Source organism: Pogoniulus pusillus, chromosome 4 (assembly GCF_015220805.1).
Source record: "Pogoniulus pusillus isolate bPogPus1 chromosome 4, bPogPus1.pri, whole genome shotgun sequence".
Taxonomy (NCBI): Eukaryota; Metazoa; Chordata; class Aves; order Piciformes; family Lybiidae; genus Pogoniulus; species Pogoniulus pusillus.
The window spans coordinates 18,184,622-18,204,267 of record NC_087267.1 but is presented as its reverse complement, the minus strand read 5'-3'; the positions used below and the strand labels follow the sequence as shown (position 1 = coordinate 18,204,267).

The 19,646-nt window shown below is 48.4% G+C and overlaps 1 protein-coding gene and 1 long non-coding RNA gene across 2 annotated transcripts; one reads left to right on the top strand and one right to left on the bottom strand.

Annotated features, from left to right (window-relative positions):
• Positions 1–20: 20 nt before the first annotated feature.
• LOC135174758 (uncharacterized) lies at positions 21–5,231 on the top strand. Its single transcript, XR_010302078.1, has 3 exons — positions 21–78; positions 254–341; positions 5,162–5,231. It is a non-coding gene; the product is annotated as an uncharacterized LOC135174758 (long non-coding RNA).
• A 2,212-nt stretch (positions 5,232–7,443) lies between these two features.
• GPR19 (G protein-coupled receptor 19) lies at positions 7,444–17,022 on the bottom strand. The gene is made up of 2 exons (XM_064142288.1): positions 16,417–17,022; positions 7,444–8,868 (listed from the first exon to the last, which is right to left on the bottom strand). The coding sequence occupies exon 2, from the start codon at positions 8,846–8,848 to the stop codon at positions 7,604–7,606; it is 1,245 nt and encodes a 414-aa protein (XP_063998358.1). The 5' UTR covers positions 8,849–8,868; positions 16,417–17,022; the 3' UTR covers positions 7,444–7,603.
• Between the last annotated feature and the right edge of the window lie 2,624 nt (positions 17,023–19,646).

The following is a 19,646-nucleotide window of genomic DNA, read 5'->3' as shown; positions in this document are numbered from 1 at the left end:
TTCTTCTTAAGGAAGACAAAAATACAACCTCAAGATTTCATTATGGGAAAGATGCCCTGGATTCATATAAAAGACCAGGTGAGTGACATGGCAAGATCTGTTTCAGAGTCTGCAGAAGGCAGAGCTCCTGTCAGTGCTGTGAGCTAAGAGAATCAGGGCTATTCCTGCTGCATTTACAGCTGACTGGAAAATAATCTGAAATCTAACTCTGGATAGGGCTTAATTGTTTTCCTTCCTGTGTTTGGATCAAAAGGGAGAGGGACTCTTCAGAGGAAGTATGGCCGTGAAGATGGTGACTGTCCAGGGCTGCAGAGAAGTGCCACAGTACCTTTGGAAACAAGGTGGGTAATTACAGCTGGATGTGGCCTCTGCTGGCCACACATGATGGAAGTCCTTCATCAATCCCTCCTCTCCAGAAACAAGAGGATCTCTTGCTCTTGTGTGTAGGTGGCCAAGAGAGCCAATGGCATCTTGGCCTGTGTCAGGAACAGTGGGGCCAGTAGGACAAGGGAGGTTATTCCTCCCCTGTACTCAGCACTGGTCAGGCCACACCTTGAGTGCTGTGTCCAGTTCTGGGCTCCTCAATTCAAGAGAGATGTTGAGATACTGGAACATGTCCAGAGAAGGGCGACAAAGATGATGAAAGGTCTAGAACACAGCCTTGTGAGGAGAGGCTGAGGGAGCTGGGGGTGTGCAGTCTGCAGCAGAGGAGGCTCAGGGGAGACCTCATTGCTGTCTACAACTACCTGATGGGAGGCTGTAGCCAGGTGAAGGTTGGTCTCTTCTCCCAGGCAGCCAGCAACAGAACAAGGGGACACAGTCTCAAGTTGTGCTGGGGGAGGTCTAGGCTGGATGTTAGGAGGAAGTTGTTGCCAGAGAGAGTGATTGGCGTTGGAATGGGCTGCCCAGGGAGGTGGTGGAGTCACTGTCCCTGGAGGCGTTCAAGCAAAGCCTGGCTGAGGCACTTAGTGCCATGGTCTGGTTGATTGGACAGGGCTGGGTGCTAGGTTGGACTGGATGATCTTGGAGGTCTTTTCCAACCTGGTTGGTTCTATGATTCTACTGTCTGGTCAGACATGAGCCAAGGACCAACTAAATTATTTGGTGATGTGATCTTTTATTTTTCTCCTGTTCTCTTGCACACATAGACCCAAGTCAAGAGCTGGTCCAAAATGGCTGAGATGCTGAACACAAATCAATTATTGCTCTCTAGTCCACTGCTGCTTTTTATCCAGAGACTGGTTTCATGAAGAAACTAGAAGGCGGCTTTGTGTGTGTGTGTTAGCAGTAGTGCAGAATAAATCTATAGTTCAGTTCAGCCTGCTCCCCAGAGGTTGGCATTTATCTAACAATCTTAAGGTAGGTGTGTTCTGGTTTATTAGAAGCCAGTTCAAATAAAGCTCATGTAATTCAACTCCAAGCAATGCTACAGTCTTGGGGCAGTGTGGCTGGAAACCTGTTTAGCTGGAAGGCACCTGGGGTTGTAACTGATGAGCAGCTGAATATGAGCAAGCAGTGTGCCCAGGTGGCAAAGAAAGCCAATGGCATCCTGGCTTGGATTAGAAATGCTGTGCCCAGCAGGAGTAGGGAGGTGATTGTCCCCTTGTACTCAGCTCTGGTGAGGCTACACCTTAAGTACTGTGTTCAGTTTTGAGCACCTCAATACAAGAGAGGTGTGGAGGTGCTGGAGCAAGTGCGGAGGAGGGCAGCAAAGCTGGTGAAGGGCCTAGAGGATCCTATGAGGAATGACTGTGGGAGCTGGGAATGGTTTGTTTGAAAAAGTGGAGGCTGAGAGGAGAAATCATTGCTGTCTACAACTGCCTGAAAGGACACTTTGGAGAGGCTTCTGCTGGTCTCTTATCACAGGTAATTAGTGATAGAACAAGAGGGAATGGACTCGAGCTGCAATTGGATAGGTTTAGACTGGACATTAGGGAAAAAAAAATGTCCCAGCAAGAGTTCAGGCACTGGATTGAGCTGCCCAGGGAGGTGGTTGAGTCACCAAACCTGGATGTGTTTAAAGGTCGTCTGGGTGTGGTGCTTAGGGATATGGTTTAGGGTGAACCTTGTAGGGTAGGGATATTTGTTGGACTTGGTGATCCTGAGGAGCTTTTCCAACCTGAATGTTTCTGTGATTCTGTGTAATTTATAATGGCCAATTCCACAACACTTGTTAGGTTGAAAAGAGCCAAGTAAAAAAAACATAGTAACTTACAGAATCGTTTAGGAGGGAAATAAGCCTTCCTTTGAGCATATGGATCTGGTTTAACATAGTTCAGGTCTGCTTTTTGTTCTCTTAAATAGATACTGAGACAGGCTGAGCACTCAGAATTGCAGCTCAAGTCTATGGCGTGCGCTCAACACCTAGGAAAACGTACTCTTAAAACAAAGACAATTCTGAAGTCAAACTAGTTGGGTTGAGGAGGCTGGGAAAACTCAGGAAATTCTTAACTGGGCATATGGAAACTCTTAAGTCCGATTATGGGTGATAGCTACCTTGCTGTCATATGCAGCAGGCTGAAAAACAGGTTCAGGCAGCATGTGTCTGCTTCTCACTAGCTCTCAGCCCTTAACTTGGGAATGTGTTTAACCAAAAATCCAGCTGTCTGTTGAAATAAAAAGGAGGTGACATAATTTGACAGTTTGAAATAGTAATTCCCAAGTGCAAGCTACTTAATACCAAAAGTAAATAGTAGTGATGGAATTTCCACTTAATGGGTGTCCTTCTAGCAGAGAAAAATAGTTTCATAGTTGGAGCCGTGTCATGGTTCTGCACAGAAAACATTCCAAGACTAAGGGGTGAATGGGGCAGAGATCCAGGAGTCCTGTCCCACACCTTCTCCTTTGCAAATGGGGTTAAGATATGTTTGTAAATGGGGAGGTTTTGTTTGTTCAGTGCCAAACCTGCCCTAATAGCTTCTGTCAGCTTCAGCCCATGTCTGCACACTGGTTTGCTCCTGACTTACACACACACAGGTACCCGTGCAGCACTCATCATCTGGGGCATCTAAGCAACCTTTCTGGGTTTGTGAAGCTCCAGGGCAGTCTCTGGCTATTCCCACATCAAGTGTATTTCTTCAAGATGCCTTTGTCTGAATAGTGTTGCTCAGTTTATTCTTAAAGTGTCACCCGGAGTAAATCACACAGGAACACGTCCAGGTGGGCTTTGATGCTTCTCTCCGTTGCTCAAGAGTAAGGCCTGTGGTGGTGGAGTGAGACTTGCAAAGGCCTGTGGTGACAGGACAAGGGGCAATGGCTTCAAACTAGAGAAGAGCAGATTTAGATTGGATGTTAGGACCAAGCTCTTTACTATGAGGGCAGTGGAACACTGCAGCAGGATGCCCAGGTTGGTGGTTAGATCTCCATCTCTGGAGGTATTCTGAATGAGGATTGACAGGGCTCTGGGCAACCTGATGTAGTTGAGGATGTCCCTGCTGACTGCAGAGGGGGTTGGACTAGATGACCTTTGGAGGTCCCTTCCAACCCAAACCTCTTTATGACTCTATGATAAAGTTTCCTGACCCCTCTGCATGAGCTGGCACAGGTGAGATGCAGGAACAACCATAAAAATTGCAGATGAAAAGCAAGAGGCAAATTTGATTTTGTCACCTTGCAAAGCAGAAGATCCCCAAAACATCACCTGGCAGAGGCACACAAGTGAAGAAGCAGGCATGACAGAGCTGGGTCTATGCTAGAGACCTACTGTTTGCATCTAATTTTTGCAGGCTTAGTTCAGCACTGTGCTGAAATCTGTCCCACAGCAGGGCAGGAATCCCAAGAATATTCAAAAGTACTTTGCCACAGGCTTAAGTTGTTGAAACACAGATGTTCTGCTTGTCCAGCACAGGAGGCTAGACAGCCTTTAAAGTGATTAATGTGTTTTTCTACACCTCAGCTGCAAGTCACTTCAGCCTGTTGGTTCTTCTCACCACTGTTCTGTTATTTCTCCTCAAGCTCGTTACCTTTACTGTTCCGTTAGATGTGTCACTGGAATGATCTGTCAGCAAGCAGGAGTCATGGGGAAAGATTTGTTTATATTGCTCAAGGGAATCCTGCCACATTTTTCATTTCTTGCTTCAATCATCCATGATCTTTCTTATAGAATCATAGACTCAACCAGGTTGGAAGAGACCTCCAAGATCAGCCAGCCCAACCTAGCACCCAGCCCTATCCAGTCAACCAGACCATGGCACTAAGTGCCTCAGCCAGGCTTTGCTTGAACAGCTCCAGGGACGGTGACTCCACCACCTCCCTGGGCAGCCCATTCCAATGCCAATCACTCTCTCTGCCAACAACTTCCTCCTAACATCCAGCCTAGACCTCCCCCAGCACAACTTGAAACTGTGTGCCCTTGTTCTATTGGTGGTTGCCTGGGAGAAGAGACCAACCCCACCTGGCTACAGCCTCCCTTCAGGTAGTTGTAGACAGCAATGAGGTCACCCCTGAGCCTCCTCTTCTCCAGGCTAAACAACCCCAGCTCCCTCAGCCTCTCCTCATAGGATTTGTGCTCCAGGCCCCTCACCAGCTTTGTTGCCCTTCTCTGGACATGTTCCAGCACCTCAACATCTCTCTTGAATTGAGGGGCCCAGAACTGGACACAGCACGCAAGGTGTGGCCTGACCAGTGCTGAGTACAGGGGAGGAATAACCTCCCTTGTCCTACTGGCCACACTGTTCCTGATGCAGGCCAGGATGCCATTGTCTCTGTTGGCCACCTGGGCACACTGCTGGCTCATCTTCAGCTACTATCTATCAGCACCCCCAGATCCCTCTCTGCCTGGCTGCTCTCCAGCCACTCAGTCCCCAGCCTGTCGTTCTGCTTGGGGTTGTTGTGGCCAAAGTGTTGAGCCCTGCACTTGGCCTTGTTAAATCTCATCCCATTGGCCTCTGCCCACCCATCTAGCCTATCCAGGTCCCTCTGCAAGGCTCTCCTACCTTCCAACAGCTCCACACCTGCTCCTAGCTTGTTTTGTAGCAGAGGTGATCCATCCCCCTGATTGTCTTTGTGGCCTCCTCTGGGCCTGTTCCATCAGGTCCATGTCTTTTCTCAGACCAAACACTCAAGCAAAATGCTCAGATGGGGTCTGAACAAGGAGAGTGGTCCCATCTCTGGGACTTTGTGGCTTGGCCCAGATTTACTGAATGGCATCACTCTTTGGCAGCTACACTGCAAAGGGTGCTAATTCTCAGCAGCGATGGCTGAAGACTGGAACAAGATGCCAGGAGTCTGCTTTGTAGTTTCACTACTTCCTGTGCTTTATCTTCAAGCACCTGCTTCTGACAATGGTCAATGATTCTGGGATGGACATGCTTCTGGTTAAACCCCCCTGGGGTTCTCATGTGCATGTTGTAACAATCATAGAATCAACCAGGTTGGAAGAGACCTCCAAGATCATCCAGGCCAACCTAGCACCCAGCCCTAGCCAGTCAACTAGACCATGGCACTAAGTGCCTCACCCAGACTTTTCTTGAACACCTCCAGGGACAGTGAGTCCACCACCTCCCTGGGCAGCCCATTCCAATGCCAATCACTCTCTCTGTGAAGAACTTCCTCCTAAGATCCAGCCTATACTTCCCCTGGCACAACAAGAAGACAATGGAAAGTATCCCAGATGTGAAGTGCAGTAGCCTAGGCTGGATTTTCCACACCTCTGGCTTCTGGGGCTGTATTGATCCAGCAGAGTGAGGAGAATTCCCCAACCAGATGCTGTTGCTGACCTTATGTGGTGGATAAATAGTGGTGTTTTCTGAAGGCGTGCTGCTGTGCTTCTGGGCGTTGCTATCAGAATTACAACAGTAAATCAATATTGCACACAGATCCTTAGTCCAGTTATTACTAATGAAGTTGATAACTGGAAGAAAAACAAATAATTAAAAAAAAAAAGCTTTCTGTTTGAGGAAGTGTTTTGATGCCTTTGAGTGTATTTATACATTTGTACACTATGGCCCATGTACGGAGCTACTCAGCTGCCTTAGTAGCCAAACACCTCCCAGCCTCCTGCCCTGTGCCAACAAAGCCCAAGATCAGCCTCTGCATGGCCTGCACGTGAGTGGCTGTGTCCCCCATGCCTGTGCACCAGTGTCCTTTTCTCCTGAGCACATCACGGTCATGGGTTGCAGAGTGATGCAGAGGAGACCCTGCCTCTGGTCATAGAATCATAGAATGGTTTGGGTTGGAAGGGACCTCCAAAGCTCATCTAGTCCAACCCCTTCTGCAGTAAGCAGGGACATCCTCCACTGGATCAGGTTGCCCAGAGCCCTGTTGAGCTTCACCTTGAATATATCCAGGGATAGGGCCTCGACTACCTCTCTGGACAACCTGTTGTGGTGTTCCACCACCCTCATGTTAAAGAACTTGTTCCCTGGTCCCCTTGGGTTCTTGTCCTGACCAGAAAAGCAGCAGGAGATGACTCCGCCTGCTGCCACAGCTCTCTGCCTCATATGCAGTGTGAGGAATAAACTGCTGACCTGGTCTGAGATTGGATGCAGCAGCAACTAAGCTCCTCTCTGAGATGGAATTTAGAGAGCAAGGGGCTCCATTCTGGAAACCTGATCACTTGACAGGAGGCCACCTTTACCTTTCCTATTCCTAGCTTCTGTGCATATCACCCTAACCCAGCTGTAAATCACTTTCCTCTGTACTCACATATATCTAGCTACTCATAAGAGCATTTTAATCCCTTGTCCTGTCTCTAGACCCCTCAGGAAAAGTCCCTCTGCAGCCTCCCTGCAGGATCCCTTCAGCTACTGGCAAGCAGCTCTAAGGTCCCTCCAGAGCTTTCTCTTCTTCAGGCTGGACAACCCCAGCTCCCTCAGCCTATCTTCATAGCAGAGGTGCTCCAGCCCTTGGATTGTCTTTGTGGCCTCCTCTGGCCTCAATCCACCAGCTCTGTGACTTTCTTATGCTGGGGACACCAAAACTGGAGGCAGGATTGGAGGTGAGGTCTCAGCAGAACAGAGTCAAGGGGCAGAATCCCCTCTCTTGCCCTGCGGCCCACACTGCTCTGGCTGCAGCCCAGCACAGGGCTGCCCTCTGGGCTGTATAAGGGCACTGCTGGTTCATGGGGAGCTTCTCAGTAACCAACACCCCCAAGTCTCACTCTTCAGAGTTGCTCGCAACCCACTCGGCACCCAGCCTGGGGTTTGGCTGACCCAGATGCAGGATCTTGCACTTTGGATTGGGCTAAGAACAGAACAAGAAGGAAACCTTAGTACAATGCTATTCACAGGGGTATGATGAAAGGCAGTGTAGAGGGCTCAGGGTGCATGTTGCATTTACACAATGTAGCCAAGGCACAGGAATTTCAAAAAGGACTGGAGTTTTCCTTCCTTTTTTTCCTTCCAGACAGTGTAAGAGTTCTAGTTTGTAAAAAACCTTGTGCTTGTGATCATGGTAAAGCAATTCCAAAGAGCAGTGTAGCTGAAATGACATAGACTGGACACATCAAAATCAAGGCATTTAATAAAATAAACCATATCTTTTTTTTTTTCCCCATCCCTAAAAGCTGTGTTAAAAATGTGTAACCCTAAGTGAGTTCAAAACTGAGGAACAGCTCCTTGTTTTGGGGATACACAGCAACTTTTTTTGAGAGCACTGGAGCCAGCTAGACAAATGTATTTGGGGGGTTGGACTGAATAGGCCAGGCAAGCTTTTTTTCCTTTGCCTCCCTGTTAAAAGCTTCGTAGATTGAGTCCTTGGTGACAGTTTTGGCTGGAGCTGGGATATCTGCAATCCCAACATGGTTTGTTTTGGCTATCCTGGAGCTGGAGGTGATGGTGTATGCATTGCTCCTGTAGCATTTCATGGCAGACATGCAAAAGGTTTCTTTCATTCCTCTTCTGAAGTTGGCATTATACATGGAGTAGAGGGTTGGCTTAGAGGCTGAAGAGCTGAAGGAGGTCCAGGTGATTGCCAGGAAAACCAAGTTGCTCTTTCTGTACTCTGTTTCCTGTGGGTGGCACAGCTGCACCACGTAAAAAGGGAGCCAGGAGAGGAGAAACACTGCATTTAACATCAAGAACATCTTGATGGTTTTCACTTTTGTTCTTGGGACAATATTCATCGTCCTCCTGACAGTCCTGCCATCCGTGCCTATTCTCCAAATGTGCTTGATGACCTTCTGGTAGAAGAGGATAATGAGGAGTGATGGGATCAAAAACACCACCAGGAGGTGGATGACACCATAGAGGGCTCCTTCCCAAGAAGCAGGGAGGAAGAAGTTGCAGTGGCCATTGCCATTGGAGCCATAGAAGAAGAAAGTTGGAGATGCAAACAGAGCCTCAAAGAGCCAAGAGGCCAGGATCATTTTCTTGGCTTTCTCCCTGGACACTTTGAAGCTCAGGGGGTAGACGATGGTGTAGAAGCGATCCACGCATATGGAGAGGAGCACACCTATCTGGACCCCAGGGGTGAGGTACTGAATGTACCTGACCAGCTTGCACATCACAGTGCCCAGCACCCACCTGCCATAGGCAAACTGCAGCAGCACGAAGGGCATGCTTGCCACAGTGATGAGCAGGTCTGCACAAGCCATGGAGATGACAAAATAGTTGGTGGTGGATTGGGTCCTCCTGCTCCTGTGGATCACTAAGCACACCAGTGAGTTTCCAAAGAAAGAAACCAGCCACAGTGCTCCCAGAACCACGCTGGCTGCTGCAATTTCCCCTGGCCACAGTGCAGACTGCAGAACGGTGTGGTTCCTGCTGGAACTGGCTCCTGAGGGCGACTCCATCGTGCTGTAGCCAGCAGGAGGGATGGAGGGTTCAGGGTAGCTCTCATTCTGCATCGGGAGTGGTAGGGTGGGGAGAATGAAAAGACCACTGCTGTTGTCCATGCTATCGGCAGACATGACCAAGTCTTTTGCTCAGGCTGTGTACAGAGAGAAAAGAAAAGGTTTGACATGCCAGGTACCTGTGAAAAGCCTGTCTGAAGCAGTGAAACTAGCAGAGGTCCTACTCAGAGTTGTAAATTGCTAGATAGAGTTTTTAGTTTAGACAGATGGTTGGGTTGGTCTTAGCCTTCTACAAGGATAAAGTGGAAAACAATATTATTGGCTATGTGTCTGCACACTCATCCTCAGGACTGATGCTCTAAAAAGTATCCTTTTGATTGTGGTGTAGTCATGCAAAGGGTCTTACTAGAAATTGAAACTTTTTCCCTAGGTATACTCTGTTAATACTTAATTCTAGCGTTGTGATACTGTGCAAGAGAAATCAGGATTCAGTTTATGACCAGAAGATCAAAAATTCATCCCAGAAACCAAATGGACATATTCAAAAAGCCACTATCATCATCATCCCTCATCTTTCCAAGGGATTCAGCTCTGCTTTTTGAGGTTTATTTCAGTGCTTTGCTGATGGTTTATGCTCTGCCTGCTCTGTGTCTACATGTATCACCAACTGCAGCCTTCTTGTCTGCCTACTCCAAGCACAGCCTGGACAAGTTTGAGATGTTGCTCCTTGTGCTGCCTTGCAAGTCATCCTCAATAACACAAAGCAAAAATATAGTCAAACGTGGAAGAGCGAAAGATATATTCATCACTTGATGTGCTTAGAGATGATTTTTTATCCTCTAGCTTTTTAGAGCATTCAGTAGCTGTGCTGAGTATGGCATGGTGTGTTTCACATGAATGGGCTTGATTTGCCATCAGTTGCACAGCACAGGCATCAGTTGAGCATCCTTGAAAAGGCAGGGTATGTTCGAGAGCAAAGCAACACAGCCAGTATGTGAAAGGTTGCCACAGGTCCCCACTGCACATCTCCTCCATGCTTTGCACTGCATCCAGCTGCCGACCCTGTATCATTGGAAAGTCAATCAATACGTGAGTCACCAAGGCTGCTCCCAAAGCAGTTGGCTTTATTTAGCAGCTTTCACATGCAGGTAGTGTTGGGGAGCTGAAAACATGACTCAGGTTAAAGTTGGAATCTTAGTTGAAGCAGTCTGAGGCTGGTACCAACTGGGTTTGTTTCAGTGGGGTGCGGTAAACAAGGAATTTTGCATGGCACTTCCCTGTCAAAAACAACATTGGGGGATATCAGTAGTGAGACCCAGAAGTGGATGATTTCAGGATAGCTGAATTGTCAACCACCTGCAAGGGGCACCATTGCTGAGGGGACTGGGGAGGGTAGGTTTGTGAAACATTGCTCACTCCTCAGCCCATCTTCTGCTGGAGGGTTGTGGGTGCTGCCCAACCTGGTCTCCACTTTCCCATCTCCCTTAGTTGCCTTCCCTCATCTCTTTCTTAGTAACTTTGCCTGGCAGATGAATCCTGGTTTCTCAAACTCCTCCTGCTTGCCTTTCCCCACCCTCCATCAGATGAATCTGCTCTGCTGGAGATACCCTGCCACCATCACTCTCTACAGGGTTTTTGGACTGCTGTCTCTGGAAAAGTGACAATACAACCAGCTAAATTACATGTTAGAACTATCTGTAATAGGATAAAACATGTGAATCCCATTAGAAAATAACCTTATGGGGTAATTATCTTCCTTAATCCCTTCCTTAATTACCCTTATTGAATTAGCACTAAGAACCCTAATGTTTAAAGCCCCATATATCAGTGTCCCAGTTCAAGAGGGACAGAGAAATACTGGAGAGCATTCACAAAAGCTGTGAAGATGCTGAAGAGACTGGAACACCTGTCTGATGAGGCAAGGCTGAGAGATCTGGAGTTGTTGAGTCTGGAGTTGAGAAGGCTGAGAGGGGATCTGATCAATGTCTATAAATATTTGAGGGGTGACTGTCAAAGCCATCTGCAGATGTGGTGCTGAGGGCCATAGTTCAACAGCAGACTTAGCAGAGTTAGAGAATGGTTGGACTTGATGATCTCAAGGGTCTTTTCCAATCAAAGCGATTTTGTGATTGCATGGTGATATAGCTCAATAGCTCCAAGTGCAGGGTGCTGCACTTTGGCCACAACAACCCCATGCAGAGATACAGGCTGGGGTCGGAGTGGCTGGAGAGCAGCCAGACAGAGAGGGATCTGGGGGTGCTGATTGATACCCGCCTGAACATGAGCCAGCAGTGTGCCCAGGTGGCCAAGAGAGCCAGTGGCATCCTGGCCTGCATCAGGAACGGTGTGGCCAGCAGGAGCAGGGAGGTCATTCTGCCCCTGTACTCTGCACTGGTTAGACCACACCTTGAGTGCTGTGTTCAGTTCTGGGCCCCCCAGTTTAGGAAGGACACTGAGATGCTTGAGTGTGTCCAGAGAAGGGCGACAAGGCTGGTGAGAGGCCTTGAGCACAGCCCTACGAGGAGAGGCTGAGGGAGCTGGGATTGTTTAGCCTGGAGAAGAGGAGGCTCAGGGGTGACCTTATTGCTGTCTACAACTACCTGAAGGGTGGTTGCGGCCAGGGGGAGGTTGCTCTCTTCTCTCAGGTGGCCAGCACCAGAACAAGAGGACACAGCCTCAGGCTGCACCAGGGGAAATTTAGGCTTGAGGTGAGGAGAAAGTTCTTCACTGAGAGAGTCATTGGACACTGGAATGGGCTGCCCGGGGAGGTGGTGGAGTCGCCATCCCTGGAGCTGTTCAAGGCAAGGTTGGATGTGGCACTTGGTGCCATGGTCTAGCCTTGGGCTCTGTGGTAAAGGGTTGGACTTGATGATCTGTGAGGTCTCTTCCAACCTTGGTGATACTGTGATACTGTGATATAAAGCCCAGGTTAGCAGCATTTGAGAGCTTAGCCTGTACTACAGGGTCAATCAAAGGAAAGAAATGTGTATTCTAATCAGCTACCACATGAGCATCAATCCAAACAAATTTTTTTCTGCTGTATGCTTGAGGAAAGTAAGGGCAACAAGAGAGTCTCTTTGCTATCAACCTTCACTGGCTCTTTGTGTTCTTTCCTGACTGCTTGAATGAGGTGTGAAAGCTAAGAACAAGGATATAATGCTGCAACACTTGAGGCTTGGGACTAGTTTGTATTTCTTGTACTGGTCAGCTGAGGAAGAATCCATTTACAGCTTTATCCTTTCAACTGGCCTTAGTAAGTGGCAAGCCATGCAGTAACCAATGAGACCAAGAACAGGGCTGTTCTATTGCTTCTGGGTCTATCCGTTCACATCGGGAGCAACTAACTGCAGAACTGTGGACATGATGATCCCAAGGGTCTTTTCCAACCCAATTGATTCTGTGATTCTGTGATTCTGTGATTCTGTGATTGGGTCAAATCCATGTGGCATGATTTAGATGAACATTCAGGGTTCAAAGCCATAAATAAGTTACAAGTCACTGCGTTTTGGCTGAGTCTTCTTGAGAGGTGTTGCCATCTTTTGAGGTTCAGTTTGGTGCTCAAGATTCTGGGAGCAGTGGCTTTATCCTGCATCTGAAGGGAATGGATTTTTCCCCACGTATTTTTTTCTCATGGGTTAGGACTGATATGCAGGGACTTGGTGTTTGTTAACCTGAAGTGAGTTGCTAAATCCCAGGATTTTATTCAGGCACCTAAGCCTTAAGAGTGTGTTTATCCTCTGTTGTCAGTGGGAAGAAACCCTTACAAGAACTGCAAATTCTGCTTATAGCCCACATTGTGTTCTGGTTCAGGGACAGACAGTGGTAAAATATGAGCCAGGTTTGTGGTATCAAGATAGACACCTTCATCTCAGCATCTACAGAGTGAGGGAACAGGTGTAAGTCTCTTCAAGCAAGGCTGTGCCAAAGCTTGAAGAGCTGTGATTTTTTGATCTGTAGATAGGATGAATTTCTGGAGAGACAGTCAAGGGCACCTGATGCCAGAAGTTGATCCTGCAGTACTTATAGGGTAAGGTTATCCTTAAAGCTCAGGAAGGATACAGTCTTCCTTCCACAGACTTGGGTTGTGCCAAATGAATTGCATGGTTTGCCATGACCTTTGGACTGCCTGTTTCTCCCATCTGTCTCCTCAGCTCTTGCCCATTGCCTGTTCTGGCTAATTACAGGAGACTCACGGCACCATGCTCTGGCTACTCCTTTAAGAGCACAAGTGCAATTCATTGCTTACAGAATGACTCAGGTTGGAAAAGACCCTCAGCATCACCAAGTCCAACCAAGAACCCTACTCTACAAGGTTTACCCTAAACCATATCCCCAAGCACCAAATCCAAATGACCTTTAAACACATCCAGGACTGGTAACTCAACCACTTCTCTGGGCAGCCCATTCCAATGCCTGACCACTCTTTCTATGAAAAAAAATTTCCTATCATCCAGTTTAAACCTCCCAGTCAGAGCCTGACACCATTCCCTCTTGTTCTGTCACTAATTAGCTGTGTGAAGAGACCAGCACCAACCTCTCCACAATATCCCTTCAGGTAGCTGTAGACAGCGATGAGGTCTCCCCTCAGCCTTCTGTTTTTCAAACTAAACAGCCCCAGCTCCTTCAGTTGCTCCTCACAAGATTTATTCTCTAGGCCTTTCACCAGCTTTATTGCCCTCCTCTGCAGGTACACAGTAGTTAGGGGCCTCTTGCTACAGATAAGAACTCTTCTTCACCAAAGATAACACTTGCAGAGTTTTTAGTGTCTTAGAGGTTTACTCTTTCCTCCTACTGCTGCACTGTTCTAAAAATAATTGCAGAACTCAGATCTGTGCCCAGTGTGACTGTGGGGGCATGAAAAAGTGGGACTAAGGAGAAGAGAGACCAAATTAATTTTCAGCTCCGTTTTCAGGTTAGGTTCCACTAACTGGAGTTGTCCACAAAAAGTGCAAAGAAGTTTGAATTCTACCTTTGCAGGCTACTTGCCTTCCTTATGGGGGATTGGATCTGTCTTTGGACATGGCCAGGCTGGAACTTTTCTTGATTCAGAGGTAGAAAAATAGAGGCACTCCCACATACATTACTTTTTGGCAAGAGCAGGCCCTGTTCACAAAACACTGTGCTCTGCTGCTCGATGTGAGGAACGCGGTGCTTACAGGGCTGTTTTGCCATGGTGGGTGTTGACAGATGAGCTGTGATGAGTCTCAAGCTTGGCTGATTTCTCTGCCCATCTCTTGGAATTTCTCACCTTCTTCCCACTGTCCTCTCCCTCGCAGGGAAAATGCCAGCAGCTTCAAGTGAGGACTTTGACAACTTAGCTCACCCTCTCCCTAGCAGTGAGCACAGAGAAAACCTCAGGTTTTGGAATTGTTTCTATGTAGAAAGGTCACATTGACATAAATTCTTGATATTAACTTTTGTGAAGCTCATATGGTACTAGGATTTTTGCATTAGAGCAAGCATTTGTGCTGGGATGGACAATGTCCTGTCACAGGGGTCCTCACCCTCACAATAAAGTGAACCTAGTGCTCGCATAACACGGATCACCTGTGCTTGCCAGAGTGACAGCGTAGGGTGGCACTGGTGGCTAATAATCATGCCAGTATAGAATTGCTGGAAATCTTAAGATGCATCCAAGAGGACTTTTCTGCTAGGAAGAGAATAAGACTTGAATGAGCAGGAGAATATTCTCATGGACTGCCACTGGAGGATATAGAATCCCAGAATGACAGAAACATCCAGGTTAGAAAAGACCCTCAGGATCACCAAGTCCAACCTATAACACTAGTGTACAAGATTCACATTAAACCATATCCCTAAGCACCACATCCAAATAGCCATTACTGAGAGCATTTAATAGCCTCCCTCTACTAACTTTGTTGGAGAAACTGGGAGTGTTGAAGGCTGTGTAAAGATCACAGGCTGGAAGAGATGTCTCAGCTGAGCTAGGCTCAGAGAGGACAAAAGCAAAACAAGAGAAGCCACCAAGACAAGCTGAGCTGATTCCACCTGTACAGGAGATGTCTTCTCAGGCAGGGTGCCAGTTGCTGCCTGTCAGAAGGAAAGCCTAGAGAATGGTGGAAGCTGCTGGAATGGAGAAATCTTAGACACATGAATGTCAAGTTTTGGTGCTGGAGGAACTGTGTTTGTAGTGGGGAGGTTAAGTAGACTTTGCCTGAGGGTATTACTCTGCATTGTCTGTTTGGTATTGCTCTCGAACTGTTGAACACCTGAGGGAGGGTGCCTGCTGGGACTGCAAAGGGAGATGTGAATGGAGATCATACAGTGTGGCCCAGGTGGGAGAATTGCACTGCACAGTTCTGCAAAGAGGCTTCACAGGAGAACTGCTGAGGAGTAAGATTCTGCAAGCTCTTACTTTAAGCTAAGGAGCAGAGCTCCCCAAACATGGCTAAGATATAGAAGTCCCTCCCCTTACTGGCTCAGCTGAGACCAGGCTGTCTAAAACTAACTAAGTTAAGCCTCCAAAATCCATTATTTAGACACCCTACCATACAGATCAGCTTTTAAGGATGCCTCTGGGTTGGCAGCCAATTTTTCTGCAAACCAAGCCACTTATTTAAGTAGTTAACAGTGGCTTTCACAACAAACCTTCAAGAACCACATTTGAGCATCTTTGCCCAGAAGGAACTGGCTATGAATCCTGCCTCACACACATGAATGGCCTTTTGAAAGCAGAAGGCAGTTGTACTCTGTGGAGCCAACATACTGCTTGAAATGCTGTATGAATGGAAAATCATGTTGTGCATGTGCCTGAATTATCTTCTCTCAGGTGGCCAGCGCCAGAACAAGAGGACACAGCCTTAGGCTGCGCTAGGGGAGATTTAGGCTTGAGGTGAGGAGAAAGTTCTTCATTGAGAGAGTCATTGGACACTGGAATGGGCTGCCCGGGGAGGTGGTGGAGTCGCTGTCCCTGGGGCTGTTCAAGGCAGGATTGGATGTGGCACTTGGTGCCATGGTCTAGCCTTGAGCTCTGTGGTAAAGGGTTGGACTTGATGATCTGTGAGGTCTCTTCCAACCTTGGTGATACTATGATACTTCTTGCCTCACCTGGCTACAGAAGTCAAAGATTACTATGCCCGTGGTGTTTCCCTGAGTAGATGCATCCAGGAATCCACACAGAAAATGGGAGAGAAGGCTTTCAAGAAAGGATGATTTCAAATTTATGACTGAAAACACAAAAGCAACTCTTTCAGTGTAGTGACATGAGGAGGGAAGAAGCTGTTTGATGAACGTATCTAGAGACAGATGAAAAGCAGATGGACAGATTGGTCTTCTCCATCTTGGTACAAGTGATTTTCTGCTTTCATGGAACTGGCCACAGCAAGGGATTTATTTTATTTATACAGATATATTTTTAAAGACAAATAGGTGGCATCATTTAAAAAGAATGGCCCCAGGTACACAGAATGTAAATCTGTGTAGAGAATACAAGGAGTTACTCTGCAGCAATTCAACAACAGCAGCAGCAGCTTAAAATTCAAGCTTTGCAGAGCATTTGCTCCTGAGGAATGAGTCCTCTTTGCCAAACCCCAAGCGTTTGGAATGCATGTACGGAAACGCAGGGAAGATACATGGCTGGAAAAGCCCACCCCGCTCGGCTCTGCCAGGAGGTCTGTCCCCTTAGCCACAGTGCTGCCCAGCACAGCACCTCTCCGCCCACCTACCTGCTCCAAAGCATAATCCCGGAGGCGTCGTTCCCGTCCTTTCTCCGTTTATTGTCCCAGCTGAAGGCGCCTACGGGAAGGTGGAAACCACGGAATGCGTTCCCATCTGCAGCAGCCTCTGTCCGGGTACTTGTGAACCCGGGCGAGGAGGAGGGGGGTGGGTATTCTGCCCCTCTTCTTTGACGGAAGGAAAAAATGACGTTCCGCAGGGCAGGCTGCTGCCACCCCTTTCTTTCCGTGTCATGTGGCATGCGGATCAGGTGCCAGTCCCTTCCCCGGACCCCTGCGCCCCGGGTCCTCCTCCTCCTCCTCCCTCGGCCCCGTCGGGGACTGTCAGCACCACGGACAGCGGCGTGGCCTCTTCCTTCGCCCCCGCCCCGCAGCCCCGACGGGGCAGGCTCGCCGCTGCCCACGCCCGGCACCGCCCGGGGTCCTGCCGGCGCTGCCGCCGCGGCCCGGCCTGCAGCAAGGCCCCAGCGGGGCCGGGAGGGTCAGCTCTGGGGGCACTGCAGCCCCTCGGCCGGCTGCGGGCTGTGGCCGCCGGCGCTGACGTCCCGGTTGCTATGGCGAGGTGAGGCTGCTGAAGAGGATGCTTTTCTTCCCCGATGGTCGCCATGGGACCCCGCCAATTGAAAGAAAGGGAGCGGCTGAATAAGGAGAAGGAGGTGGGGAGAATATTTAATTAACTTCCTCTGGGAATCTGTGCGCCTTTTTTTTCCCCCTTCCCCTTTTGTGAATTCCCATGTAGATACTGAGACTTGCAGAGGAAAACATGGTCTTTAAACACCTCCAGGGATGGTGAGTCCACCACCTCGCTGGGCAGCCTGTTTCACTGCCTGACCGCTCTTGCAGTAGAGGGAGTTTTCCTACATCCAATCTAAACCTCTCCTGGCACAACCCGAGGCATTGGGCACATGTTATTTTCTGGTTTGAGGAGTGGTACTGGCACTGTTTCACAGTATCACAGTATCACCAAGCAAACCAGAGCATTTGCCACTCTCTCCAAATCTCAGTGAGCAGCACCTCACAAACATTTGCCCCACAGAAGCACAACACTGCAAAAATTGGGTTAGCCCTCAAGCTTAAAAGCAAGGATGTATTATTTTAGTCCTGAGAAACTCTCTGCTTGTGAACTAACCGAGAAGTAACCAAGAAAGCCTGCTCCTGTAAGAACAGTCTTGCCCCCTCTAAAGATTCCTTGTGACTCCTTGGCCAGGAGGAAAGAGACCTGGGGGTACTGGTAGATAGTAGCTGAAGATGAGCCAGCCAGCAGTGTGCCCAGGTGGCCAAGAGAGCCAATGGCATCCTGGCCTGCATCAGGAACAGTGTGGCCAGTAGGACAAGGGAGGTTATTCTGCCCCTGTACTCAGCACTGGTCAGGCCACACCTTGAGTGCTGTGTCCAGTTCTGGGCTCCTCAATTCAAGAGAGATGTTGAGGTGCTGGAACGTGTCCAGAGAAGGGCAACAAAGCTGGAGAGGGGCCTGGAGCACAGCCCTGTGAGGAGAGGCTGAGGGAGCTGGGGGTGTGCAGCCTGGAGAAGAGGAGGCTCAGGGGTGACCTCATTGCTGTCTACAACTACCTGATGGGAGGTTGTAGCCAGATGGGGTTGGTCTCTTCTCCCAGGCAACCAGCAACAGAACAAGGGGACACAGTCTCAAGTTGTGCCGGGGGAAGTATAGGCTGGATGTTAGGAGGAAGTTGTTGGCAGAGAGAGTGATTGGCATTGGAATGGGCTGCCCAGGGAGGTGGTGGAGTCACTGTCCCTGGAGGTGTTCACGAAAAGCCTGGATGAGGCACTTAGTGCCATGGTCTTGTTGAGTGAATAGGGATGAGTGCTAGGTTGGACTGGATGATTTTGGAGGTCTCTTCCAACCTGGTTGATTCTATGATTCTATGATTCTATGGCTCTTGGCTGTCCTTAACTACAGAGAGCAAGAGGCAGGAGATGCCAAATTTTACCTGCAGATTTACTGTGCATCTACTGTCTATTGGGCTTTAGCAGACTTTGCACACAAAGCAGCCAGCACTCACTGGCTCTTCAAGTTAATACACTGCATTATGCATTCTAATAAATGACACTTCTTGTGACCTACATGCACAGAGTGCTGCTGAGATGAGTCATATTTCGTGTCTGTGGCTGCCACATCTTCTGTGCTCTTAAATCAATGCATGTATTTGAAGCCCACTTCAAATTTGTATTTGAAGCAGCAGAGAGGTCTGTACCTGCTGGAAAGCAGAACTCTTTTCCCTGGAGACACAGATCCTGTGCCTCTTACTCAGAGACACTTTTCAGTCACGCAGTGATGTCGCCAGAAGCAGAACAGAAAGGATTCCTGGCAATGCCAGTCAGGCACTCCTAAGCAGTGGGGAAGTGCTGTGAAGGGTTCTGTGACAAGCAGAGGAAGTGTGGATAACCAAGGTCAATGGAGAACCAAGCCACAGTTTATTATTTTAACCTGGTAACACACTTTGGGCTGAAAATGACTGAGGAGGAGAGATTTTTTTGATTGTTCAGCTACCTACCTTCCACTTAGCAGAGCAAAAAGAAAAGAGTTTTGACTTTCATGCTTCAGGGCAGTATTTTTTGATTTGAGGTGGTGTGAGAGAGCTGGCAGAGATGATCCCTTGTAGACACAGCGGGTCAGAGAATCACGTTTTAGTTAGGGGGCTTTGCGTAGACCAGAACTGGTGATGTGAACTCACCTTAAACCAAAACAGATCAAAACAACCCCCAGTGGACCCTAAATATATGAACTGCTTTGGTCTACCTACCTTCAGAAAAGAAAAGTGGATGCCTGCATCGTTCCACAGCTCTCCACAGAAGAACTATCCCCATTGTAAGTTTAATATGCTGCTCAATAAGCAGGGTTGGTTTCCCACAGTGTTAACCTGGCTGTGCAGCAGCAGCAGCAGCAGCAGGCTGCTGGGAGGCAGAAACCTGAGCTGGCTATACATCAACAGTGTAAAATATAATACTGCTCCTGTCAGCAGGTCTAAATTGACAGGGCTATGGAGGGCCATGAGGAGGTGGTCTCCTTAACTGGTGTGTTACATGCTCACGTTCAAATATGAATGTGTGCCTCGAATTGGCACAGCAGCATGGAAGTCTGCCTGGTTCAGTGCCAAGGACAGGTGCCTAAGGTGTGCAGGTATTTGAACAAATTATCATAGAATGGCTCAGGTTGGAAGGGACCTCAGAGATCATCTCCTCCAACCTCCCCACCATGG

What these genes read in the sequence shown, in the direction of transcription:
- GPR19 (XM_064142288.1), bottom strand. Translation starts at nt 8,848, where the DNA reads ATGTCTGCCGATAGCATGGACAACAGCAGTGGTCTTTTCATTCTCCCC.